Genomic DNA, 27,167 nt, shown 5'->3' with positions numbered 1-27,167 from the left:
TTTATCTGGTAAATATTATTTGGTGGGGGCGACCCGAGCCTGAAAATATTGGGAAATACTGATGTAGAGACATAGATAGATAGGAGATAGATAGATAGGAGATAGATAGATAGATAGATAGATAGATAGGAGATAGATAGATAGATAGATAGATAGATAGATAGATAGATAGATAGATAGATAGATAGATAGGAGATAGATAGATAGATAGGAGATAGATAGATAGATAGATAGATAGATAGATAGATAGATAGATAGATAGGAGATAGATAGATAGGAGATAGATAGATAGATAGATAGATAGATAGATAGATAGGAGATAGATAGATAGATAGATAGATAGATAGATAGATAGATAGATAGGAGATAGATAGATAGATAGATAGATAGGAGATAGATAGATAGATAGATAGATAGATAGATAGATAGATAGGAGATAGATAGATAGATAGATAGATAGATAGATAGATAGGAGATAGATAGATAGATAGATAGATAGATAGATAGGAGATAGATAGATAGATAGATAGATAGATAGATAGATAGGAGATAGATAGATAGATAGATAGATAGATAGATAGATAGATAGATAGATAGGAGATAGATAGATAGATAGATAGGAGATAGATAGATAGATAGATAGATAGATATATAGATAGGAGATAGATAGATAGATAGATAGATAGATAGATAGATAGATAGATAGATAGAATTCTAGTTTTCTCTATGGCTCAGACAACATTAGTATTTTACATCCATGGGGTCTGACAGTCAGGACCCCGCACACAGGGCCCATTGCAGGTTATCTGCCGCCTGAGGAAGAAATAACAATGGCGCCCCCATTAGAAATTTCCTTCCACTAGGAGAAAATAATCCTCCTGCTCGATCTTCCTGCAGATTCTGCCGCTGATCAGTCTCAGGATTCAGTGAGTGGAATGAGGGGAGCCGGAGGGGCGGAAAATGGAGAGAAATTTGTCTTCATTTATCAGCATGTGAACAGGCCCTGTATCCCCCAAGTAGTATACCAACAGCAGAAGATAAAGGTGCTCGGCCATTGCTGTTCCAGACTAAACCTCTGTTATCCAGAATGTTCTCGCCTTGGCACCATGCCTGACATTGCACCGGCCCTTCCTACTCAATGGGCCACAGTTTCTGTATCATGGCGCTGTGAAGGATGTCACCTTGTGCCTGTAGCCATCTTACATTGCATTTCAGGGTCTTGTTATGAGCACATCTTTCCTATAGAAGTAAAACTCTTTCCCTGTCGTCCTCAACAGCGGCACAATGTGGGGTATTTCTGCCCCTGTGTGCTGGTAGGACAGGCGGATATTTAATTAGCCAATCAAATGCGTGGCAGGCCCTATAAGAGGGCACAAGAACCTCCCCTCTGCGTGTGTTTTTTTCTGTCCTGTGTGGACAGAGGACAGGTGGGAGGACTTGTGTCCTCTTTGAGAAGCTCAGCAGGATCACTCACCTCCTGAGCGGTTGTTTTCTTCTTGTCACCTTCTGTGCCCTGCGGGGAGAAGGTGCTTGTTAGCCATGTGTGGCTACCCCCCTCTATCCCCCCTGCCCCCCCTCTCCTCCGCTTCCCCTGCTCCTTGTGACTTACCTGACATTTTGGTGAGAGTCCGGGGACTCCGCATGCCACCTCTGGTGGCCGCGCGGACTGCCGGCGGGTGGAACCACACTGTTGTGTATCCTGTTCCCCGCCGGCCGCTGTAAGCGCGCACTTCCGGTTTCGCCGGAAGTATCATAGCACCATGGCAACGGCCTGGCGCTGGTGGCCGCTCACTCAGGGAAGATTCAGGCCTTATTAAAGGCCGGAAAAGACGGGGAGATGTGGGGGTAAGTGCCCGTGTTAAGGGCCTCTTGGTGGGGGGGAATGTATATCTTTGCAGACCCCTGATTACAGGGTTAGTTGTCTGGGCAGGTTGCCTCACCTGCTTTGATTGTGGCTCCGCCCACTTCCAGCCGGCCAGAATTAAGAGGCTGTCTGGCCTGGTGTCAGAGACCTTCCTGCAGTATCTGCTGAAGGCGTGCGATTGTGGTGTTCATTGATCTTGAACTCTTTTCCAGTTTGCAAACTTTATTGGGAACCGGCTGTGATGGCCGAGTGGTTAAGGTTTTGGACTCGAAATCCAATGGGGTCTCCCCGCACAGGTTCAGATCCTGTTCACAGCGCCAGCCCGGCTAGCTCAGTCGGTAGAGCATGAGACTCTTAATCTCAAGGTCGTGGGTTCGAGTCGCACGTTGGGCGCCAAGTCACCTCTCTGTCCGGTCTACAGGACCTGGTAAGATTTACCCTTTTTTTAAAAGCTGGTATGATGTCATGGTGACAGTGTTGCATGGTCTATTATCTCTCTCTGTAGGATATGTCATCCTCTACTACCCCTCCTGGGGATGGTAGGAGGAAAACCTCTTCCAAGAGGAAACATCTTTCCTGCTTCGATTGCGACACACCGCTCCCTGATGGTAGGTAGCGGCTTGAAAGGTTGTGCCCTGCGGGGTACTACTGGTCCTATAACGTGCCTATTTTCAGGCTATGAGTGGGCCCGTTGTCGCGGGTGCAGAGGTCCTCCACCTGTGGAGCCCTCTCCCAGAGATATGATGGCATGGGTCAAGGAGATGGTGAGTTTGGGCATCGCTTGGGTAAATAGTTTTTCCCTTGCTTGTACTCTCCTTTTTGTTTTGCAGGATGATTCCCTCAAAGGGATCCATTGCACCTTGTCTCAGCTCACCAGGAGACCATGCTCTGAGCTCCGTTCCTCGTCTCTCCCCCCCCCCTTGTAACACCTGCGGGTGGCAGAGGATGATTCCTCCGAGGACGACTCAGTTATTCCAGCAGAACTGCGTTCCATTATGAACAAACGGGCAGGCTGCTGAAGTCCATCCGGTCTACAGTGGGCCGAGATGTTGACGGGGAAGCCTCCACGTCTGCCTCTGGGGGACATATTGCCTTCCATGCGGACGCCACGCTGACCGACCTTATGGTGCAGCAGTGGAAACAGCCAGAGAAAGGACATTCGCTTTCCAGGATCTTCAAGTGGGATTCCTGGGGGCCTCCCCCGAAGGTGGATTTGGCCGTAGCAAAGCTGTCCCGCAGAACCCTGGTGCCCTTGGAAGATGGTTCAAATCTTCAGGACCCTCTGGATCGTAGGGCGGACTCCGTTCTGAAGAAGGTCTACTCAGCTTCCTCCGCACAAGCCTCTGTGGCCATAGCCTCCTCTATGGTTGGTGACTTTTTCCGCAACCGCTTAGCCGCCTTGGAGCGGGATATAGACTTGGGCGTAGACAGAGATGAGATTCTGGCCTCTATGAAAAGAGTTCATAGGGCTGCAGATTATTTGGCGGAATCCTCCTGCCATCAATTTAAAATCTCCGCCAAATCTATGGCGTTGTCTACTGCGGCCCGTAGACCCCTTTGGCTAAAGCCTTGGCGGGCAGATTTTGCGTCTAAAGCAGCACTCTGTGCTCTCCCCTTTGAGCCGGGAAGGGTGTCTGGCCAAAGCTTAGACGCCATTATTGAGGGATTAGCTGAAGGTAGGGGAAGGTCCCTACCTCAAGCATCCAGGGGCAGACGTGCTCCCCCTAGAGGCAGAGGTTCTTCCTCTAATTATAGACGCCCTTCCCAACAACGGCGTTTTAGATATCGCCCTAGGGGAGCTGGTCGTGGCGCTTCCAAGGAGGACACCAAGAGGAAGCCTGAGTTTTGACGTGGGGCAGCTCCCTGTGGCCCCCCTTCCTGTGGGAGGACGTCTTTCCTCCTTTTCCAGAGCATGGTTCACTCATATCCAAGACCCATGGGTGTTGAAGATCATACAACACGGGTATCACATCGACTTTCATCTTCCACCTCCAGATCGGTTCGTTTCCACCCAAACTCTTCCACCTTCTCAGCAGGCCAGTCTAGAAGCCTTGGTTGCCGAATATGTTACCAAGGGCGCCCTGGAGAAGGTACCAGCCTCAGACCTCGGTCTGGGAGTCTACTACCCCGTCTTTCTGGTCCCCAAGTTCACCGGGGGCTGGAGGATGATAATAGATCTGAGGTACCTCAATCGGTTTATCAGGAAGAGGTCATTTCGAATGGAAACCGTGGATTCCGTGGCTGTGTTTCTTCAGCCAGGAGAGGTGATGGTTACCCTCGATTTGAAGGACGCCTATCTACATGTCCCCATTGCTCATTTCCACAGGAAGTTCCTCAGGATTGCCGTCGCTATGGCCGGCCACAGGGAGCACTATCAATTCACAGCTCTGCCATTTGGCATCACATCCGCCCCACTGGTATTCACCAAGGTGATTTCTCCGGTCGCCGCGGCCCTCAGACTTCAGGGTCTTTTCATCGTCCCTTATCTAGACGACTGGCTACTGAAAGCTCAGTCTCCTGCTGCTCTCCTCCAGCAGCTCAACCTTGCCATCAACTTCCTACAGGAGTTAGGATTATCAATTGGGAGAAGTCCGAAATCGTTCCATCCACCTGAAGAAAATTCCTCGGATTTATAGTGGATTCAGAAGCGATGCAGATCTTCCTCTCCAGTCCAAGGAAGGAAAGAATCCAAGCCAGTGCACGATTCCTATTGCGCACTCGGCAGGTAACCATCCGGACCGCCATGAGAGTCCTGGGCCTGATGTCATCCTCGGCCAGGGCGGTGCCTTGGACTTTATGGCATTTGCGTCCCCTGCAGATGGAAGTGTTGAGAACCTGGAACAGGTCTCCACGGGGATTGCACAAGAAGATCTGCCTTTCTCCCGCTACCCGTCTTTCCCTCAGATGGTGGATACACCTGAAAGACGGAAGGTCCACGGTCCCGACAGTGTGGACCCTGTTGACAACAGATGCATCCCAGTGGGGATGGGGAGCCCATTGTCAAGACAAAACTGTACAAGGACGATGGAGATGTCCGGAGCTGGGGTCATCCAATCTCAAGGAACTCAGAGCAGTGTACCTGGCCCTAGTACACTTTGCCCCAGAATTGAAAAGCAAGTCTGTCAAAAACCGGTCAGACAATATGACGGTGGTAGTCTATATAAACAAACAAGGGGGCACCAGGTCACCAACCTTGCTGAGAGAGACGAATCTCATATTTGCCTAGGCGGAGAAGAATCTGGTCCAGTTATCCGCTGTTCACATAAAGGGCTCCCTGAACATGGTAGCGGATCAGCTGAGTCAGGGTATTACCGTATCAGGAGAATGGTCTCTCAATCCAGACGTATTTCAACAGATCGTCCAGAGATGGGGTCTCCCGGAGGTCGATCTTATGGCTACCCGACTCAACGCCAAGGTGGGGACCTTCTGCTCTCTGTACCAGGAGGACAATCCCTTGGCGGTGGATGCCCTGTCCATCCCATGGAGGTTCAGGCTGCTTTACATATTCCCTCCAATTCCAATCATACCGAAGGTATTGATAAAAATAAGACAGGACCAAGCCTCGGGAATAGCCATAATCCCGTTCTGGCCAAAAAGGGCTTGGTTTGCTCAGCTCATACAAATGAGTCAGGGCATATATTGGAGGCTTCCCCCACTCCCAGACCTGGCAACCCAAGGAGAGCTGAGATGCCAGGATCTGAGGAGACTCAACCTGACAGCCTGGAGGCTGACCAGTCCCTATTGAGAAATAGAGGACTGTCACAAGCCGTCTTGAAGACCCTATCCAGCGCCAGAGCAGATTCGACTAACAGCTACCGTCGAATAGGTAACATCTTTAATGCCTGGTGTCTGCAGCATCAAGTGGACTCCACCGATCCCCCTACGGAGGTGATCCTGGACTTCCTTCAAGACGGACTAGACAGAGGTCTTGCTGCGGCCACACTCAAGGTACACGTAGCGGCCCTGTCCGCCTATCTGGGGAGGCGTTTGTCTCAGGATCCTTTAGTGAGCACCTTTATTAAAGGGGCAACTAGGCTGAGACCGGTGGTAAACACCCCTGTCCACCAATGGGACCTTATTCCGGTCCTGAACGCCCTATGTGGCCAGCCATTTGAACCTCTGGAAGAGGTCTCCCTCAAGTCGCTAACCGGCAAAATGGCGCTGCTATGGGCAGTCACACCTGCCAAACGCGTTAGTGAACTACAAGCTTTGTCCGCTGAGGAGCCATATACCACCTTTTTTTCTGACCATGTACAGCTTAGGTTCCTCCCTGGGTTTCGTCCCAAGGTGCCATCTGCTGTAAACAGGAACCAACTGATTTCCCTTCCAGTATTTTTTTCCGTTCCCTTCTTCTGCTGAAGAAGAAAGATGGCACAAGCTGGATGTGGTTAGATGCCTGCAGATCTACTTGCAGCGCACTCGCCCCTTTAGGTGGACTGAAAACCTGTTGGTCAGCTACACGGGGAAAACAAGGGCGCCAAAGCCGCCAAAGCTACAATATCACGGTGGGTTACCGAGACTATTAGAGTCGCCTATACCGCCCAAGGGCTGTCGGCTCCATCTTTCCTTCATGCCCATTCAACCAGGGCAGTGTCCACTTCACGGGCAGAAAGAAGTGCTTTGTCTGTGGACCAAATATATGCAGCTGCCTCTTGGGCATCTGAATCCACCTTCATTCGGCATTACCGCCTGAAGGACCAAGTGGCAGATTCCACTGCCTTTGCCCAGACCAGTTTAAGTTCGGTCATGGGTTTGTCCCACCCATCTTGGGGACCTGCTTGCTATATCCCCACATTGTGCCGCTGTTGAGGACGACAGGGAACGAGTGATTATGAAGATAATCTTGTTTCCCTTAGTCCTAACAGCGGCACAAGATTTCCCACCCTAGGAATCATATCTTATGTATAAAACTGTATATAAATGTAATGGAGGTACTTTTGTATTTACACGCAGAGGGGAGGTTCTTGTGCCCTCTTATAGGGCCTGCCACGCATTTGATTGGCTAATTAAATATCCGCCTGTCCTACCAGCACACAGGGGCAGAAATACCCCACATTGTGCCGCTGTTAGGACTAAGGGAAACAAGATTATCTTCATAATCACTCGTTATCTTACAGGATATGACATTTTTCTGTTATATCCAATATCTATGTGCGAAATGTTTCTGACAAATCAGGTTGTACCAATTGCGCCATCTCATTGTCTATAGACATGTTTGTCTACGGTGATACTTAGAGCGGATCACAGTGCCAGGGCCATATATATATATATATATATATATATATATATATATATATATATATATATATATATATACTGTGTACCTGCTTCTGAACCCGGCAGGGACAGAATACTGTATAAATTACACAACCCCTCCATCTTAAAGGGGACCTCCAATTATAAATCCACTTTTCACAAATGAATATTACAGATGAATAGAAGAAACCTTGTAATATATCTTATTAAAGAAATCTGTTTCCTTCTCCAGACACATTATCCCCCCTCTATGCCGTATACTCTTGGACCACTCCCTTGTCTGATATAAATATAGATGTGAGATATCGAATCGCTTTATTCATCCAATCCTCAAATATTTTATGTAATTCCATATTTCTTGTAATATAACACACGTCTGAAAAAGGATTTTCTAGATTATTCATCATTATTATTATTATTATGGGATGGGGAAATTATTACATTATTTTTGGCTCGTTACCAATTATTTCTACTTTTTATATCTTTCATTTCTATAGAATAAAACATTTTACAAAGATTTATTTTTCTGAATATTTTATTTCTCTGTTTAGTTTATGAAGGGGCTGAAGGGAGAGAGTGAAGCTGTAGATGTATAGCGTGCGGGGACGTGGAGATTACATTGTAGTATATAAGTGTATAAGGAGGCGAGAGGTGGGGAATGGTCATAAATCAGATTACAATGGAAGATAAACCTCTGTGTGTAGGTAACAAAGGAGGCGCTAATGTATATGAGGACAGTATAGCTGGCAATGACATCTCATCTACACATTGCAGGATCCTCCACATTACATCAGGACATCTTGGTCACTTGCTAGCGTCAAATATCACATTGGGTTATAACCTGCTGCCGATATGTCCTGTCTGGATGTTCCCTTAGGCCCTATTCAGTTTCCGCACGAAACATACGGAGAGAAAAGTCCTGCAAGTAACTCCTTTCTCTCCACATGTTTCAAGTGGAAACCGCACGGACCCCATTATAGTCTATGGGGTCCACATTTTTCGGTACGTAACCACTTTTTTTTATGCGTATAGGTTTCCATTCGGAGGTTCCCCAAGTGGACTCCCTGAACGGAAATCCGAGTGCAGATGTGAATAGGGTCTTAGACTGAGGCCCTGTGTTGCAGAAACGCAGCTTTATTTGTTGCAGATTTTGCGCTGGGTTTTTTTTGGGGGGGAGAAAAAGCCAAGAATGGCTACAAAAGGAATGGGAAATACATAAGAAGTTCTTAGGCTGCGTTCACACTGAGTTTTTTCCGCTCAGGAAAATTCATGAGGCATTTTTTGAGGCATTTTCCACCTGAAAAAATTAATGCGAGTCAATGGGAGGCGGAAAATCCGCCTGGCGATTTTTTCCAAAAAACGCTAGCAGTTTTTCTGCCTCCCATTGACTTACATTGATTTTTTCAGGTGGAAAACACCTGAAGAACGGACGCTTCTCTCTTCCGCTAGTAGAAAATTGAGAAAAATCAGAATACATAGGACTGTATGGTGAGGCGTTTTTTAGAGGAGGAATTTGAGGCGTTTCCTGACCAAAAAACTTTGTGTGGAATCAGCCTTATTCTCCTCCCTTCTGCTCAATCCACTCCTGGCTTTGGCTCAAAAAACTGTGGCAAAAGCTGCAACAAATAAAGTTGCGTTTCTGCACCGTGGGGCCTCGGCCTATAGGAGATCTTTGTTTCTAATATGGAGTTAAAATAAAATCCCAACAATCTTTTATCTATTCTTTTTTTTTTTTGAAGGGATTAAACTATAAATAAAACCATATAGATTTGTCATCCCACGTGACCGGTCATTTTGGCTGCAGATTGAACGTTGTAAAAATCCCTAAGAGAGTCGCACAAATGTACTTTTTTCTACAAACCCTCCCCATTATGAATATTTTCCAGCTCCCCAGTACATTGTACGGAATAATAAGTGGTCGCTTTTATTTGCTATTGGTCTCCCTTCCTCTGGACTACAATCCCTCCTACTTGTCTAAGTGGGAGGCCGATCTGAACATGACCTTTTCCAAATCACAGCGCTCCAGGATCCTTGAGTTTGCCCACAAGAGCTCCATAGCGAGTAAATACCAAGAAGCGGGGTACAAACTTTTGACCAGATGATACCACAACCCGTCTAAATGACACAAATTCTTCCCATCCGCCTCTCCGAGGTGTTGGCCCAGTGGCACGAAGGGAGGGGACGCTACTGCATGTCTTTTGGGAGTGTGCAGGGCTGAGAGACTTTTTAGAGGGAATCCATCAGGTGATTTGTAAAGTTTTCCAAGTTACCCCTCCTTGCACGCCGGCTTTCTTCCTCCTCCAACCCTTGGACTACTCCCTGCACATTTATCAGAAATCCTCCTTACGACACATGGTTATCTCCACCAGAGCATGTATTCCTGTGCTCTGTAAGTCACACAATGCACCTTCCCTCATCTATAGGTTGTATTCACATGGATTTTTTTCGAGCTGATTGTAAAGCATTTTCCTTCTCGAAATCAGCTCTGAAAACTCTGCCCCCAAATCTGCCCCTGTAATTATACTGTAATTGGGAATCAGTTTGGTTTATTGTCAGCACGGATTTTCTTTTGTTAGCTGCCCTACCTTATTGCCCTGCCGATCTTTAGACATACGTCCCACTATGTATCCCTTGCAGTTCTTAATGTAGCCACTAGGCCTAATAGTATAAAACTTCCTGTTTTGTAGAGATCAGTTTGCAGAGTCCCCTCCATTATCAGCACAAGGGTCAGGCGAAATGGTTTCATAATGAGCCAAGTTGGTTACGGAATGTATAAAAATTTTCACGTTCCTGCAAACCAATAATCTTGGGGGTTCACTTTGACCTCTCACACAACTCTAGAAAAACATAAATATATATATATATATATATATATATATATATATATATATATATATATATATAATTCTGTCCTGTAATCCTCCTGAGCCACAGAATACCAGAATATCATACTGACCAAAGGAATAAAGTTATCCTGCCATATATACTGAATAGTGAACTGAAGCCGATCCCTTATAATCATTAAAGATATCCAATATATTATATGTGGCTGAAAAGGGGCCATCAATGTACAACTAATCCCATAAGAAACAAGCCCTATATTAAATGCTATTTTGTAATCTGAAATAGAGAAATCAATGCTCACATTCTGAAGTGCAAAATCTACATCAAAATCAAAGTGTCCTGAGCTTCAGGTTTTGGATCCAGAGCAAGTCAATTTCTAGTTACAAGTTCTGCACATTCAACCTTTGCACTGCAGATGTTGAAAAGGGAATGTCCACAAGGAAGCCTTCAGGAAAATTCAGCCGTGGATTTGTCTGAAATATATAATGTTCAGCCAGACTCTGCTTACAAAGAGTTAAACCCGCCCTCTGGTGAGTGAATTGTAGTTTCGTTTCTCTCTTCCTCCTTCCGTCAGCCATGGCGTCCTCTGCCCTGAGAGCCGAGCTGGACTGCTCCATCTGTCTGAGCACTTATACCGATCCTGTAATGCTGAGATGTGGACACAACTTCTGCCGGCTCTGTATTGATCGTGTTCTGGATACACAGGACCAGTCTGGAGTTTATTCCTGTCCTGAATGTAGAGAAGAGTTTCAGGTGCGCCCTGTACTGATGAGGGACATAACTCTACGTAATATAATGGAGAATTTATTGTCTTCTCAACCAACACAGACACAAACCGGGATCTCCTGCACTTACTGTGTGGACTCTCTTGTACCTGCTGTGAAGTCCTGTCTACACTGTGAAGCTTCTCTGTGTGATAAACATCTGAGAGTCCACAGCAAGTCACCAGAACACGTCTTATGTGATCCCGGCACTGACCTGGAGAAAAGGAAATGTTCTGTCCATAAGGAACTTTTAAAGTACTATTGTACTAATGATGCCACATGTATCTGTGTGTCCTGTAGTTTGGCTGGAGAACATCGAGGACATCGGGTGGAGATGCTGGATGAGGCCTCGGAGAAGAAGAAGAAGAAACTGAGAAATGTTCTCCAGAAACTGATCACAAAGAGAGAGGAGACTGAGGAAAGAGTCCAGAGTCTGGAGGAGAGCAGGAGAAAAGCTCAAGAGAAAGCATCTGGAGAAGCCGAGAGAGTCACTGCCCTGTTTATAGACATCAGGAGACGACTGGACGACCTGGAGAAGAAGATCCTGAGTGAGATCTCCAGGCAGGAGAAGCAGCGGCCATTGTCTGCTGTGATCCAGAAGCTGGAGATAAAGAAGGCCGAGCTGTCCATGAAGATGCGGCACATTGAGGAGCTGTGTAACATGACTGATCCACTGACTGTCTTACAGGAACCAGACACAGGTGACTTGTGTGATCCTGAGGAGGGGGGAGGTGATGAGGACACAGGGGGACATGATAGACAGCGCCATGATGTAGATGATCGGGATGTGGCTGTGATCTCAGACACATTACACACATTATGTGACATAATATCAGGTATAAGGAGCGGGATCTATGTGGCGGTCCCTGCAGACATATTACTGGATGTAAACACGGCTAATAATAGTGTCCATATATCAGACGACCTGAAAACTGCAACATGGACACGAGAGGAGCAGAATCGTCCAGAAACAGCCGAGAGATTCCAGGATTATAGTCAGGTGATAAGCAGGAGGGGATTTACCTCAGGGCGACATTACTGGGATGTGGAGGGCAGTAGGTCAGGGGGGTGGATGGTGGGGATGTGTTATCCCAGTATAGACAGAAGGGGGCGTCAGTCATACATTGGATGTAATAACAAGTCCTGGAGTTTGTATAGATATAATACTCAGCATTCAGTGATACATGACAGTAAAGAGATCCAGTTACCTGACAAGATCTCCAGTGATAGATTCAGGATCTGTCTGGATTATGAGGCCGGGCAGTTGTCCTTCTATGAGCTGTGTGACCCCATCAGACACTTACACACCTTCACTGCCACCTTCACCGAGCCCCTTCATGCTGTATTATGTGTATGGGAAGGTTCCATAAAGATATTAGGGGGAGGCAGTAACTGGGAGAAACCATCATAACCTAAGAAATCCATCCACAATTGATAGTACTTCCCTCCTATATGTCTCTGCTTTGGTGGAAACTGATGACTATTCCCTATTACGGTTCTCCTTACACTGTACAGCCCTACATGGCGGCCTCAGAACAAACACACTAAAGGAAATGTGAATGTGCTGCAGGTGGGGGAGGGGGAGATGAGTTGTGACATATCCAGGGTGAGTTGTATAGGATGCTGCAGCTATAAGGATGTATTCACACAGTGCATGTAAAACTGCACCACAAATAACCGGGTTTTGGTGCAATTTTTAATGTAACATGTTGGGGCAGATTCTGAAGGAGTTAATAACACCAGTCTTCATAACCATAAGAGTCTCATAAATGACCTGCACCCTCGGCTGAGCTATGAGCCTACAGGGGACATGTACATCCGTCTATAGCCGCTGCACAGTTACTATATGGCGATAGGTCTGGCCCCGCCCCCTGCCCATTCTCACCACGCCCACTTATTGCAGAAGTGTCAGAGGCTGCCCAAAACTAAAATAGTCGCAAGTTTTGCAAGAAAAAAATTGTGACATTTTATGCCTTTAATGACAGAAATCTGACTTACAGTGTGCAATAAATCTGCCCCATTGTGTCCTGCTGGTTTTATCTGGTAAATATTATTTGGTGGGGGCGACCCGAGCCTGAAAATATTGGGAAATACTGATGTAGAGACATAGATAGATAGGAGATAGATAGATAGATAGATAGATAGATAGATAGATAGATAGATAGATAGATAGATAGGAGATAGATAGATAGGAGATAGATAGATAGATAGATAGATAGATAGATAGATAGATAGATAGGAGATAGATAGATAGATAGATAGATAGATAGATAGATAGATAGATAGATAGGAGATAGATAGATAGATAGATAGATAGATAGATAGATAGGAGATAGATAGATAGATAGATAGGAGATAGATAGATAGATAGATAGATAGGAGATAGATAGATAGATAGATAGATAGATAGATAGATAGATAGGAGATAGATAGATAGATAGATAGATAGATAGATAGTTTCCTCTATGGCTCAGACAATATTAGTATTTTACATCCATGGGGTCTGACAGTCAGGACCCCGCACACAGGGCCCATTGCAGGTTATCTGCCGCCTGAGGAAGAAATTACAATGGCGCCCCCATTAGAAATTTCCTTCCACTAGGAAAAAATAATCCTCCTGCTCGATCTTCCTGCAGATTCTGCCGCTGATCAGTCTCAGGATTCAGTGAGTGGAATGAGGGGAGCCGGAGGGGCGGAAAATGAAGAGAAATTTGTCTTCATTTATCAGCATGTGAACAGGCCCTGTATCCCCCAAGTAGTAGATGCCCCCCACATTGTATAATAGTGCCCCCCACAGGAAATAGAAAGGCTATAACCTAGGTGAGAGGACTATTTCTTGTCTGGTGGAGGTTACTATTACTGTATTGGTGCCCTAATAGCACCCCCTATAGGTAATAGTTTCCTCCACAGTTAATTGCCCCCCACATACATAATTAATGCAATTACCAAGGGGTGGGGGCATTATTATTGTAATGGTGGCCTAATAGTGCCCCTCACAGGTAATAGTTCCCCCTCCCCTCCATATACTGCTTTGTGTACTCTCTGAACTATATTTATATCCTACTTACACATCACTTACCCAAGGATAATGTCACGGCTTTGGTGCAGCTTAGTATTCACTCTCTGTATCCGACCTGCTCGCTGCCATCCCTTCAGAGACGCTATGATCTGCCGCTTGAGGTGAGAAGCCCATCTCGCCTCATGACAGATATAGCCCTGTCTGTACAAGACTGTGTGACTAATATTAACATGCTGGGATCCGCTGCTCACCCCATGTGCAATGTGCACTGCTGCAGTACCTAAACCCACCACTGCACATTGTACTGTCAGTGAGCAGCGCAGCTCCCGGCATGTTAACATTATTAGTCGCTGCAATGTCCCAGAATAGCTGATCTGCAGGGGTTTGGGCAGTTAGACCTCCACAGACGTAATATTAATGGCCTATCCCCTTAAGGCTGGATACATATGGTGCAAAGTAAAGAACATTTTGTGGTGGACTTCTGCCTCAGATTTATCTTTGGTTTAATTCCTTTTCCGCTGTGGCTTTCCTTCGCTGACGAGTCCCAGATGAATACGACTTGTCAGCTGGGTGCCTTGAGACGCAAACTCTGCAAAGAAATCGGGCAGGATGCCTATAATGTCCCCCAACCATGTTTATAGTTTAGCACTTACCTCTCTGCCTGCCTGTAATAATACTTACCTGTTGGTACTCACACCTTTGTGAAAGTGGTTGGCCAATGGCTTTCTGCTCTACCAGCAGCAGGATTGAGGTCGGGGCTCCTCTATCAGCTGAGGGGACAGAATGTGGAGGAGTCACGTTAGTTTTCGCCTCAGGCAGCAGAAAGTCTAGAATGAGCCTGTATACCAACAGCAGAAGATGAAGGTGCTCGGCCATTGCTGTTCCAGACTAAACCTCTGTTATCCAGAATGTTCTCGCCTTGGCACCATGCCTGACATTGCACCGGCCCTTCCTACTCAATGGGCCACAGTTTCTGTATCATGGCGCTGTGAAGGATGTCACCTTGTGCCTGTAGCCATCTTACATTGCATTTCAGGGTCTTGTTCTGAGCACATCTTTCCTATAGAAGTAAAACTCTTTATCTTACAGGATATGACATTTTTCTGTTATATCCAATATCTATGTGCGAAATGTTTCTGACAAATCAGGTTGTACCAATTGCGCCATCTCATTGTCTATAGACATGTTTGTCTACGGTGATACTTAGAGCGGATCACAGTGCCAGGGCCATATATATATATACTGTGTACCTGCTTCTGAACCCAGCAGGGACAGAATACTGTATAAATTACACAACCCCTCCATCTTAAAGGGGACCTCCAATTATAAATCCACTTTTCACAAATGAATATTACAGATGAATAGAAGAAACCTTGTAATATATTTTATTAAAGAAATCTGTTTCCTTCTCCAGACACATTATCCCCCCTCTATGCCGTATACTCTTGGACCACTCCCTTGTCTGATATAAATATAGATGTGAGATATCGAATCGCTTTATTCATCCAATCCTCAAATATTTTATGTAATTCCATATTTCTTGTAATATAACACACGTCTGAAAAAGGATTTTCTAGATTATTCATTATTATTATTATTATGGGATGGGGAAATTATTACATTATTTTTGGCTCGTTACCAATTATTTCTACTTTTTATATCTTTCATTTCTATAGAATAAAACATTTTACAAAGATTTATTTTTCTGAATATTTTATTTCTCTGTTTAGTTTATGAAGGGGCTGAAGGGAGAGAGTGAAGCTGTAGATGTATAGCGTGCGGGAACGTGGAGATTACATTGTAGTATATAAGTGTATAAGGAGGCGAGAGGTGGGGAATGGTCATAAATCAGATTACAATGGAAGATAAACCTCTGTGTGTAGGTAACAAAGGAGGCGCTAATGTATATGAGGACAGTATAGCTGGCAATGACATCTCATCTACACATTGCAGGATCCTCCACATTACATCAGGACATCTTGGTCACTTGCTAGCGTCAAATATCACATTGGGTTATAACCTGCTGCCGATATGTCCTGTCTGGATGTTCCCTTAGGCCCTATTCAGTTTCCGCACGAAACATACGGAGAGAAAAGTCCTGCAAGTAACTCCTTTCTCTCCACATGTTTCAAGTGGAAACCGCACGGACCCCATTATAGTCTATGGGGTCCACATTTTTCGGTACGTAACCACTTTTTTTTATGCGTATAGGTTTCCATTCGGAGGTTCCCCAAGTGGACTCCCTGAACGGAAATCCGAGTGCAGATGTGAATAGGGTCTTAGACTGAGGCCCTGTGTTGCAGAAACGCAGCTTTATTTTGTTGCAGATTTTGCGCTGGGTTTTTTTGGGGGGGGAGAAAAAGCCAAGAATGGCTACAAAAGGAATGGGAAATACATAAGAAGTTCTTAGGCTGCGTTCACACTGAGTTTTTTCCGCTCAGGAAAATTCATGAGGCATTTTTTGAGGCATTTTCCACCTGAAAAAATTAATGCGAGTCAATGGGAGGCGGAAAATCCGCCTGGCGATTTTTTCCAAAAAACGCTAGCAGTTTTTCTGCCTCCCATTGACTTACATTGATTTTTTCAGGTGGAAAACACCTGAAGAACGGACGCTTCTCTCTTCCGCTAGTAGAAAATTGAGAAAAATCAGAATACATAGGACTGTATGGTGAGGCGTTTTTTAGAGGAGGAATTTGAGGCGGTTTCCTGACCAAAAAACTTTGTGTGGAATCAGCCTTATTCTCCTCCCTTCTGCTCAATCCACTCCTGGCTTTGGCTCAAAAAACTGTGGCAAAAGCTGCAACAAATAAAGTTGCATTTCTGCACCGTGGGGCCTCGGCCTATAGGAGATCTTTGTTTCTAATATGGACTTAAAATAAAATCCCAACAATCTTTTATCTATTCTTTTTTTTTTTTGAAGGGGTTAAACTATAAATAAAACCATATAGATTTGTCATCCCACGTGACCGGTCATTTTGGCTGCAGATTGAACGTTGTAAAAATCCCTAAGAGAGTCGCACAAATGTACTTTTTTCTACAAACCCTCCCCATTATGAATATTTTCCAGCTCCCCAGTACATTGTACGGAATAATAAGTGGTCGCTTTTATTTGCTATTGGTCTCCATTCCTCTGGACTACAATCCCTCCTACTTGTCTAAGTGGGAGGCCGATCTGAACATGACCGTTTCCAAATCACAGCGCTCCAGGATCCTTGAGTTTGCCCACAAGAGCTCCATAGCGAGTAAATACCAAGAAGCGGGGTACAAACTTTTGACCAGATGATACCACAACCCGTCTAAATGACACAAGTTCTTCCCATCCGCCTCTCCGAGGTGTTGGCCCAGTGGCACGAAGGGAGGGGACGCTACTGCATGTCTTTTGGGAGTGTGCAGGGCTGAGAGACTTTTGAGAGGGAATCCATCAGGTGATTTGTAAAGTTTTCCAAGTTACCCCTCCTTGCACGCCGGCTTTCTTCCTCCTCCAACCCTTGGACTACTCCCTGCACATTTATCAGAAATCCTCCTTACGACACATGGTTATCTCCACCAGAGCATGTATTCCTGTGCTCTGTAAGTCACACAATGCACCTTCCCTCATCTATAGGTTGTATTCACATGGATTTTTTTCGAGCTGATTGTAAAGCATTTTCCTTCTCAAAATCAGATCTGAAAACTCTGCCCCCAAATCTGCCCCTGTAATTATACTGTAATTGGGAATCAGTTTGGTTTATTCTCAGCACGGATTTTCTTTTGTTAGCTGTCCTACTTTATTGCCCTTACGATCTTTAGACATACGCCCCACTATGTATCCCTTGCAGTTCTTAATGTAGCCACTAGGCCTGATAGTATAAAACTTCCTGTTTTGTAGAGATCAGTTTGCACAGTCCCCTCCATTATCAGCACAAGGGTCAGGTGAAATGGTTTCATAATGAGCCAAGTTGGTTACGGAATGTATAAAAATTTTCACGTTCCTGCAAACCAATAATCTTGGGGGTTCACTTTGACCTCTCACACAACTCAAGAAAAACATAAATATATATATATATATATATATATATATATATATATATATATATATATATATAATTCTGTCCTGTAATCCTCCTGAGCCACAGAATACCAGAATATCATACTGACCAAAGGAATAAAGTTATCCTGCCATATATACTGAATAGTGAACTGAAGCCGATCCCTTATAATCATTAAAGATATCCAATATATTATATGTGGCTGAAAAGGGGCCATCAATGTACAACTAATCCCATAAGAAACAAGCCCTATATTAAATGCTATTTTGTAATCTGAGATACAGAAATCAATGCTCACATTCTGAAGTGCAAAATCTACATCAAAATCAAAGTGTCCTGAGCTTCAGGTTTTGGATCCAGAGCAAGTCAATTTCTAGTTACAAGTTCTGCACATTCAACCTTTGCACTGCAGATGTTGAAAAGGGAATGTCCACAAGGAAGCCTTCAGGAAAATTCAGCCGTGGATTTGTCTGAAATATATAATGTTCAGCCAGACTCTGCTTACAAAGAGTTAAACCCGCCCTCTGGTGAGTGAATTGTAGTTTCGTTTCTCTCTTCCTCCTTCCGTCAGCCATGGCGTCCTCTGCCCTGAGAGCCGAGCTGGACTGCTCCATCTGTCTGAGCACTTATACCGATCCTGTAATGCTGAGATGTGGACACAACTTCTGCCGGCTCTGTATTGATCGTGTTCTGGATACACAGGACCAGTCTGGAGTTTATTCCTGTCCTGAATGTAGAGAAGAGTTTCAGGTGCGGCCTGTACTGATGAGGAACATAACTCTACGTAATATAATGGAGAATTTATTGTCTTCTCAACCAACACAGACACAAACCGGGATCTTCTGCACTTACTGTGTGGACTCTCCTGTACCTGCTGTGAAGTCCTGTCTACACTGTGAAGCTTCTCTGTGTGATAAACATCTGAAAGTCCACAGCAAGTCACCAGAACACGTCTTATGTGATTCCAGCACCAACCTGGAGAAAAGGAAATGTTCTGTCCATAAGGAACTTTTAAAGTACTATTGTACTAATGATGCCACATGTATCTGTGTGTCCTGTAGTTTGGCTGGAGAACATCGAGGACATCGGGTGGAGATGCTGGATGAGGCCTCGGAGAAGAAGAAGAAGAAACTGAGAAATGTTCTCCAGAAACTGATCACAAAGAGAGAGGAGACTGAGGAAAGAGTCCAGAGTCTGGAGGAGAGCAGGAGAAAAGCTCAAGAGAAAGCATCTGGAGAAGCCGAGAGAGTCACTGCCCTGTTTATAGACATCAGGAGACGTCTGGACGACCTGGAGAAGAAGATCCTGAGTGAGATCTCCAGGCAGGAGAAGGAAGAGTCACTGTCACTGTCTGCTGTGATCCAGAAGCTGGAGATAAAGAAGGCCGAGCTGTCCATGAAGATGCGGCACATGGAGGAGCTGTGTAACATGACTGATCCACTGACTGTCTTACAGGAACCAGACACAGGTGACTTGTGTGATCCTGAGGAGGGGGGAGGTGATGAGGACACAGGGGGACATGATAGACAGCGCCATGATGGAGATGATCGGGATGTGGCTGTGATCTCAGACACATTACACACATTATGTGACATAATATCAGGTATAAGGAGTGGGATCTATGTGGCGGCCCCTACAGACATATTACTGGATGTAAACACGGCTAATAATAGTGTCCATATATCAGACGACCTGAAAACTGCAACATGGACACGAGAGGAGCAGAATCGTCCAGAAACAGCCGAGAGATTCCAGGATTATAGTCAGGTGATAAGCAGGAGGGGATTTACCTCAGGACGACATTACTGGGATGTGGAGGGCAGTAGGTCAGGGGGGTGGATGGTGGGGATGTGTTATCCCAGTATAGACAGAAGGGGGCGTCAGTCATACATTGGATGTAATAACAAGTCCTGGAGTTTGTATAGATATAATACTCAGCATTCAGTGATACATGACAGTAAAGAGATCCAGTTACCTGACAAGATCTCCAGTGATAGATTCAGGATCTGTCTGGATTATGAGGCCGGGCAGTTGTCCTTCTATGAGCTGTGTGACCCCATCAGACACTTACACACCTTCACTGCCACCTTCACCGAGCCCCTTCATGCTGTATTATGTGTATGGGAAGGTTCCATAAAGATATTAGGGGGAGGCAGTAACTGGGAGAAACCATCATAACCTAAGAAATCCATCCACAATTGATAGTACTTCCCTCCTATATGTCTCTGCTTTGGTGGAAACTGATGTATATTCCCTATTACGGTTCTCCTTACACTGTACAGTCCTACATGGCGGCCACAGAACAAACACACTAAAGGAAATGTGAATGTGCTGCAGGTGGGGGAGGGGGAGATGAGTTGTGACATATCCAGGGTGAGTTGTATAGGATGCTGCAGCTATAAGGATGTATTCACACAGTGCATGTAAAACTGCACCACAAATAACCGGGTTTTGGTGCAATTTTTAATGTAACATGTTGGGGCAGATTCTGAAGGAGTTAATAACACCAGTCTTCATAACCATAAGAGTCTCATAAATGACCTGCACCCTCGGCTGAGCTATGAGCCTACAGGGGACATGTACATCCGTCTATAGCCGCTGCACAGTTACTATATGGCGATAGGTCTGGCCCCGCCCCCTGCCCATTCTCACCACGCCCACTTATTGCAGAAGTGTCAGAGGCTGCCCAAAACTAAAATAGTCGCAAGTTTTGCAAGAAAAAAATTGTGACATTTTATGCCTTTAATGACAGAAATCTGACTTACAGTGTGCAATAAATCTGCCCCATTGTGTCCTGCTGGTTTTATCTGGTAAATATTATTTGGTGGGGGCGACCCGAGCCTGAAAATATTGGGAAATACTGATGTAGAGACATAGATAGATAGGAGATAGATAGATAGATAGATAGATAGATAGATAGATAGATAGATAGGAGATAGATAGATAGGAGATAGATAGATAGATAGATAGATAGATAGGAGATAGATAGATAGATAGATAGATAGATAGATAGATAGATAGATAGATAGGAGATAGATAGATAGATAGATAGATAGATAGATAGATAGATAGATAGTTTCCTCTATGGCTCAGACAATATTAGTATTTTACATCCATGGGGTCTGACAGTCAGGACCCCGCACACAGGGCCCATTGCAGGTTATCTGCCGCCTGAGGAAGAAATTACAATGGCGCCCCCCATTAGAAATTTCCTTCCACTAGGAAAAAATAATCCTCCTGCTCGATCTTCCTGCAGATTCTGCCGCTGATCAGTCTCAGGATTCAGTGAGTGGAATGAGGGGAGCCGGAGGGGCGGAAAATGGAGAGAAATTTGTCTTCATTTATCAGCATGTGAACAGGCCCTGTATCCCCCAAGTAGTAGATGCCCCCCACATTGTATAATAGTGCCCCCCACAGGAAATAGAAAGGCTATAACCTAGGTGAGAGGACTATTTCTTGTCTGGTGGAGGTTACTATTACTGTATTGGTGCCCTAATAGCACCCCCTATAGGTAATAGTTTCCTCCACAGTTAATTGCCCCCCACATACATAATTAATGCAATTACCAAGGGGTGGGGCATTATTATTGTAATGGTGGCCTAATAGTGCCCCTCACAGGTAATAGTTCCCCCTCCCCTCCATATACTGCTTTGTGTACTCTCTGAACTATATTTATATCCTACTTACACATCACTTACCCAAGGATAATGTCACGGCTTTGGTGCAGCTTAGTATTCACTCTCTGTATCCGACCTGCTCGCTGCCATCCCTTCAGAGACGCTATGATCTGCCGCTTGAGGTGAGAAGCCCATCTCGCCTCATGACAGATATAGCCCTGTCTGTACAAGACTGTGTGACTAATATTAACATGCTGGGATCCGCTGCTCACCCCATGTGCAATGTGCACTGCTGCAGTACCTAAACCCACCACTGCACATTGTACTGTCAGTGAGCAGCGCAGCTCCCGGCATGTTAACATTATTAGTCGCTGCAATGTCCCAGAATAGCTGATCTGCAGGGGTTTGGGCAGTTAGACCTCCACAGACGTAATATTAATGGCCTATCCCCTTAAGGCTGGATACATATGGTGCAAAGTAAAGAACATTTTGTGGTGGACTTCTGCCTCAGATTTATCTTTGGTTTAATTCCTTTTCCGCTGTGGCTTTCCTTCGCTGACGAGTCCCAGATGAATACGACTTGTCAGCTGGGTGCCTTGAGACGCAAACTCTGCAAAGAAATCGGGCAGGATGCCTATAATGTCCCCCAACCATGTTTATAGTTTAGCACTTACCTCTCTGCCTGCCTGTAATAATACTTACCTGTTGGTACTCACACCTTTGTGAAAGTGGTTGGCCAATGGCTTTCTGCTCTACCAGCAGCAGGATTGAGGTCGGGGCTCCTCTATCAGCTGAGGGGACAGAATGTGGAGGAGTCACGTTAGTTTTCGCCTCAGGCAGCAGAAAGTCTAGAATGAGCCTGTATACCAACAGCAGAAGATGAAGGTGCTCGGCCATTGCTGTTCCAGACTAAACCTCTGTTATCCAGAATGTTCTCGCCTTGGCACCATGCCTGACATTGCACCGGCCCTTCCTACTCAATGGGCCACAGTTTCTGTATCATGGCGCTGTGAAGGATGTCACCTTGTGCCTGTAGCCATCTTACATTGCATTTCAGGGTCTTGTTCTGAGCACATCTTTCCTATAGAAGTAAAACTCTTTATCTTACAGGATATGACATTTTTCTGTTATATCCAATATCTATGTGCGAAATGTTTCTGACAAATCAGGTTGTACCAATTGCGCCATCTCATTGTCTATAGACATGTTTGTCTACGGTGATACTTAGAGCGGATCACAGTGCCAGGGCCATATATATATATATATATATATATATATATATATATATATATATATATATATATATATATGTATATATACTGTGTACCTGCTTCTGAACCCGGCAGGGACAGAATACTGTATTTATAATACAACCCCTCCATCTTAAAGGGGACCTCCAATTATAAATCCACTTTTCACAAATGAATATTACAGATGAATAGAAGAAACCTTGTAATATATTTTATTAAAGAAATCTGTTTCCTTCTCCAGACACATTATCCCCCCTCTATGCCGTATACTCTTGGACCACTCCCTTGTCTGATATAAATATAGATGTGAGATATCGAATCGCTTTATTCATCCAATCCTCAAATATTTTATGTAATTCCATATTTCTTGTAATATAACACACGTCTGAAAAAGGATTTTCTAGATTATTCATCATTATTATTATTATTATGGGATGGGGAAATTATTACATTATTTTTGGCTCGTTACCAATTATTTCTACTTTTTATATCTTTCATTTCTATAGAATAAAACATTTTACAAAGATTTATTTTTCTGAATATTTTATTTCTCTGTTTAGTTTATGAATAGAGATGAGCGAACACTAAAATGTTCGAGGTTCGAAATTCGATTCGAACAGCCGCTCAATGTTCGTGTGTTCGAACGGGTTTCGAACCCCATTATAGTCTATGGGGAACAGATACTCGTTAAGGGGGAAACCCAAATCCGTGTCTGGAGGGTCACCAAGTCCACTATGACACCCCAGGAAATGATGCCAACACCTCTGGAATGACACTGGGACAGCAGGGGAAGCATGTCTGGGGGCATCTAACACACCAAAGACCCTCTATTACCCCAACATCACTGCCTAACAACTACACACTTTACACACTCAATACCACCTCTCTGACAGTAGGAAAACACCTTGAAACATGTGTATTTGGCACTTGCAGTGAGGAGAGCTTGTCACCAGCAGTGAATTTGGCCCTTGTAGTAAGTTGAGGTTGGCACCAACATTTGTTTTGAAAATCAGGGTGGATTGAGCCTCTAACCAGCAGAGTTTGGGCAAATTCATGGTGGAGGGAGCCTCTAAACACCCCAGTTTGGGCAAATTCATGGTGGAGGGAGCCTCTAAACACCCCAGTTTGGGCAAATTCATGGTGGAGGGAGCCTCTAAAAAACCCAGTTTGGACCAATTCATGGTGGAGGGAGCCTCTAACCAGCCCAGTTTGGGCAAATTCATGGTGGAGGGAGCCTCTAAAAAACCCAGTTTGGACCAATTCATGGTGGAGGGAGCCTCTAACCAGCCCAGTTTGGGCAAATTCATGGTGGAGGGAGCCTCTAAACAGCCCAGTTTGGGCAAATTCATGGTGGAGGGAGCCTCTAAACAGCCCAGTTTGGACCAATTCATGGAGAAGGGAGCCTCTAAAAAACCCAGTTTGGACCAATTCATGGTGGAGGGAGCCTCTAAACAGCCCAGTTTGGGCAAATTAATGGTGGAGGGAGCCTCTAAACAGCCAAGTTTTGGGAAATTCATGGTGGAGGGAGCCCCTAAAAACCCCAGTTTGGACCAATTCATGGTGGAGGGAGCCTCTAAACAGCCCAGTTTGGGCAAATTCATGGTGGAGGGAGCCTCTAAACAGCCCAGTTTGGACCAATTAATGGTGGAGGGAGCCTCTAACCAGCCCAGTTTGGGCAAATTCATGGTGGAGGGAGCCTCTAAAAAACCCAGTTTGGACCAATTCATGGTGGAGGGAGCCTCTAAAAAACCCAGTTTGGGCAAATTCATGGTGGAGGGAGCCTCTAAACAGCCCAGTTTGGGCAAATTCATGGTGGAGGGAGCCTCTAACCAGCCCAGTTTGGACCAATTCATGGTGGAGGGAGCCTCTAAAAAACCCAGTTTGGGCAAATTCATGGTGGAGGGAGCCTCTAAACAGCCCAGTTTGGGCAAATTCATGGTGGAGGGAGCCTCTAAACAGCCCAGTTTGGACCAATTCATGGTGGAGGGAGCCTCTAAAAAACCCAGTTTGGACCAATTCATGGTGGAGGGAGCCTCTAAACAGCCCAGTTTGGGCAAATTCATGGTGGAGGGAGCCTCTAACCAGCCCAGTTTGGACCAATTAATGGTGGAGGGAGCCTCTAAACAGCCAAGTTTTGGGAAATTCATGGTGGAGGGAGCCCCTAAAAACCCCAGTTTGGACCAATTCATGGTGGAGGGAGCCTCTAAACAGCCCAGTTTGGGCAAATTCATGGTGGAGGGAGCCTCTAACCAGCCCAGTTTGGACCAATTAATGGTGGAGGGAGCCTCTAAACAGCCAAGTTTTGGGAAATTCATGGTGGAGGGAGCCTCTAACCAGCCCAGTTTGGACCAATTCATGGTGGAGGGAGCCTCTAACCAGCCCAGTTTGGGCAAATTCATGGTGGAGGGAGCCTCTAACCAGCCCAGTTTGGGCAAATTCATGGTGGAGGGAGCCTCTAAAAAACCCAGTTTGGACCAATTCATGGTGGAGGGAGCCTCTAACCAGCCCAGTTTGGGCAAATTCATGGTGGAGGGAGCCTCTAAACAGCCCAGTTTGGGCAAATTCATGGTGGAGGGAGCCTCTAAACAGCCCAGTTTGGACCAATTCATGGTGGAGGGAGCCTCTAAACAGCCCAGTTTGGACCAATTAATGGTGGAGGGAGCCTCTAAACAGCCAAGTTTTGGGAAATTCATGGTGGAGGGAGCCTCTAAACAGCCCAGTTTGGGCAAATTCATGGTGGAGGGAGCCTCTAACCAGCCCAGTTTGGACCAATTAATGGTGGAGGGAGCCTCTAAACAGCCAAGTTTTGGGAAATTCATGGTGGAGGGAGCCTCTAACCAGCCCAGTTTGGACCAATTCATGGTGGAGGGAGCCTCTAAAAAACCCAGTTTGGACCAATTCATGGTGGAGGGAGCCTCTAAACAGCCCAGTTTGGGCAAATTCATGGTGGAGGGAGCCTCTAACCAGCCCAGTTTGGACCAATTCATGGTGGAGGGAGCCTCTAAACAGCCCAGTTTGGGCAAATTCATGGTGGAGGGAGCCTCTAACCAGCCCAGTTTGGACCAATTAATGGTGGAGGGAGCCTCTAAACAGCCAAGTTTTGGGAAATTCATGGTGGAGGGAGCCCCTAAAAACCCCAGTTTGGACCAATTCATGGTGGAGGGAGCCTCTAAACAGCCAAGTTTTGGGAAATTCATGGTGGAGGGAGCCTCTAACCAGCCCAGTTTGGACCAATTCATGGTGGAGGGAGCCTCTAAACAGCCCAGTTTGGGCAAATTCATGGTGGAGGGAGCCTCTAACCAGCCCAGTTTGGACCAATTAATGGTGGAGGGAGCCTCTAAACAGCCAAGTTTTGGGAAATTCATGGTGGAGGGAGCCTCTAACCAGCCCAGTTTGGACCAATTCATGGTGGAGGGAGCCTCTAAACAGCCCAGTTTGGGCAAATTCATGGTGGAGGGAGCCTCTAACCAGCCCAGTTTGGACCAATTAATGGTGGAGGGAGCCTCTAAACAGCCAAGTTTTGGGAAATTCATGGTGGAGGGAGCCTCTAACCAGCCCAGTTTGGACCAATTCATGGTGGAGGGAGCCTCTAAACAGCCCAGTTTGGGCAAATTCATGGTGGAGGGAGCCTCTAACCAGCCCAGTTTGGACCAATTAATGGTGGAGGGAGCCTCTAAACAGCCAAGTTTTGGGAAATTCATGGTGGAGGGAGCCTCTAACCAGCCCAGTTTGGACCAATTCATGGTGGAGGGAGCCTCTAAAAAACCCAGTTTGGACCAATTCATGGTGGAGGGAGCCTCTAAACAGCCCAGTTTGGGCAAATTCATGGTGGAGGGAGCCTCTAACCAGCCCAGTTTGGACCAATTAATGGTGGAGGGAGCCTCTAAACAGCCAAGTTTTGGGAAATTCATGGTGGAGGGAGCCCCTAAAAACCCCAGTTTGGACCAATTCATGGTGGAGGGAGCCTCTAAACAGCCCAGTTTGGGCAAATTCATGGTGGAGGGAGCCTCTAACCAGCCCAGTTTGGACCAATTAATGGTGGAGGGAGCCTCTAAACAGCCAAGTTTTGGGAAATTCATGGTGGAGGGAGCCTCTAACCAGCCCAGTTTGGACCAATTCATGGTGGAGGGAGCCTCTAACCAGCCCAGTTTGGGCAAATTCATGGTGGAGGGAGCCTCTAAAAAACTCAGTTTGGACCAATTCATGGTGGAGGGAGCCTCTAACCAGCCCAGTTTGGACCAATTAATGGTGGAGGGAGCCTCTAAACAGCCAAGTTTGGACCAATTCATGGTGGAGGGAGCCTCTAAAAAACCCAGTTTGGACCAATTCATGGTGGAGGGAGCCTCTAACCAGCCCAGTTTGGGCAAATTCATGGTGGAGGGAGCGTCTAAACAGCCCAGTTTGGGCAAATTCATGGTGGAGGGAGCCTCTAACCAGCCCAGTTTGGACCAATTAATGGTGGAGGGAGCCTCTAAACAGCCAAGTTTTGGGAAATTCATGGTGGAGGGAGCCTCTAACCAGCCCA

General features: G+C 45.6%; 2 protein-coding genes and 1 non-coding gene across 3 annotated transcripts in view; all 3 read left to right on the top strand.

Annotated features, from left to right (window-relative positions):
• Positions 1-2,099: 2,099 nt before the first annotated feature.
• Positions 2,100-2,181, top strand: TRNAS-CGA (transfer RNA serine (anticodon CGA)). The gene has a single exon. It is a non-coding gene; the product is annotated as a tRNA-Ser (tRNA).
• An 8,323-nt stretch (positions 2,182-10,504) lies between these two features.
• Positions 10,505-12,757, top strand: LOC142204015 (E3 ubiquitin/ISG15 ligase TRIM25-like). Its single transcript, XM_075275189.1, has one exon. It carries the CDS (start codon positions 10,541-10,543, stop codon positions 12,137-12,139), a length of 1,599 nt encoding a protein of 532 aa, XP_075131290.1. The 5' UTR covers positions 10,505-10,540; the 3' UTR covers positions 12,140-12,757.
• A 5,591-nt stretch (positions 12,758-18,348) lies between these two features.
• The window catches only part of LOC142204604 (uncharacterized), a 32,308-nt gene continuing 23,489 nt past the window's right edge, over positions 18,349-27,167 (top strand). The window contains exons 1-2 of the mRNA XM_075275917.1: positions 18,349-19,952; positions 20,058-20,148. Of these exons, the coding sequence (XP_075132018.1) occupies positions 18,349-19,952; positions 20,058-20,148 (1,695 nt within the window). The remainder of the gene's footprint in view (positions 19,953-20,057; positions 20,149-27,167) is intronic.

Source organism: Leptodactylus fuscus, chromosome 5, assembly GCF_031893055.1.
Source record: "Leptodactylus fuscus isolate aLepFus1 chromosome 5, aLepFus1.hap2, whole genome shotgun sequence".
Lineage (NCBI taxonomy): Eukaryota > Metazoa > Chordata > Amphibia > Anura > Leptodactylidae > Leptodactylus > Leptodactylus fuscus.
This window is presented reverse-complemented; position numbering and strand designations above follow the sequence as displayed.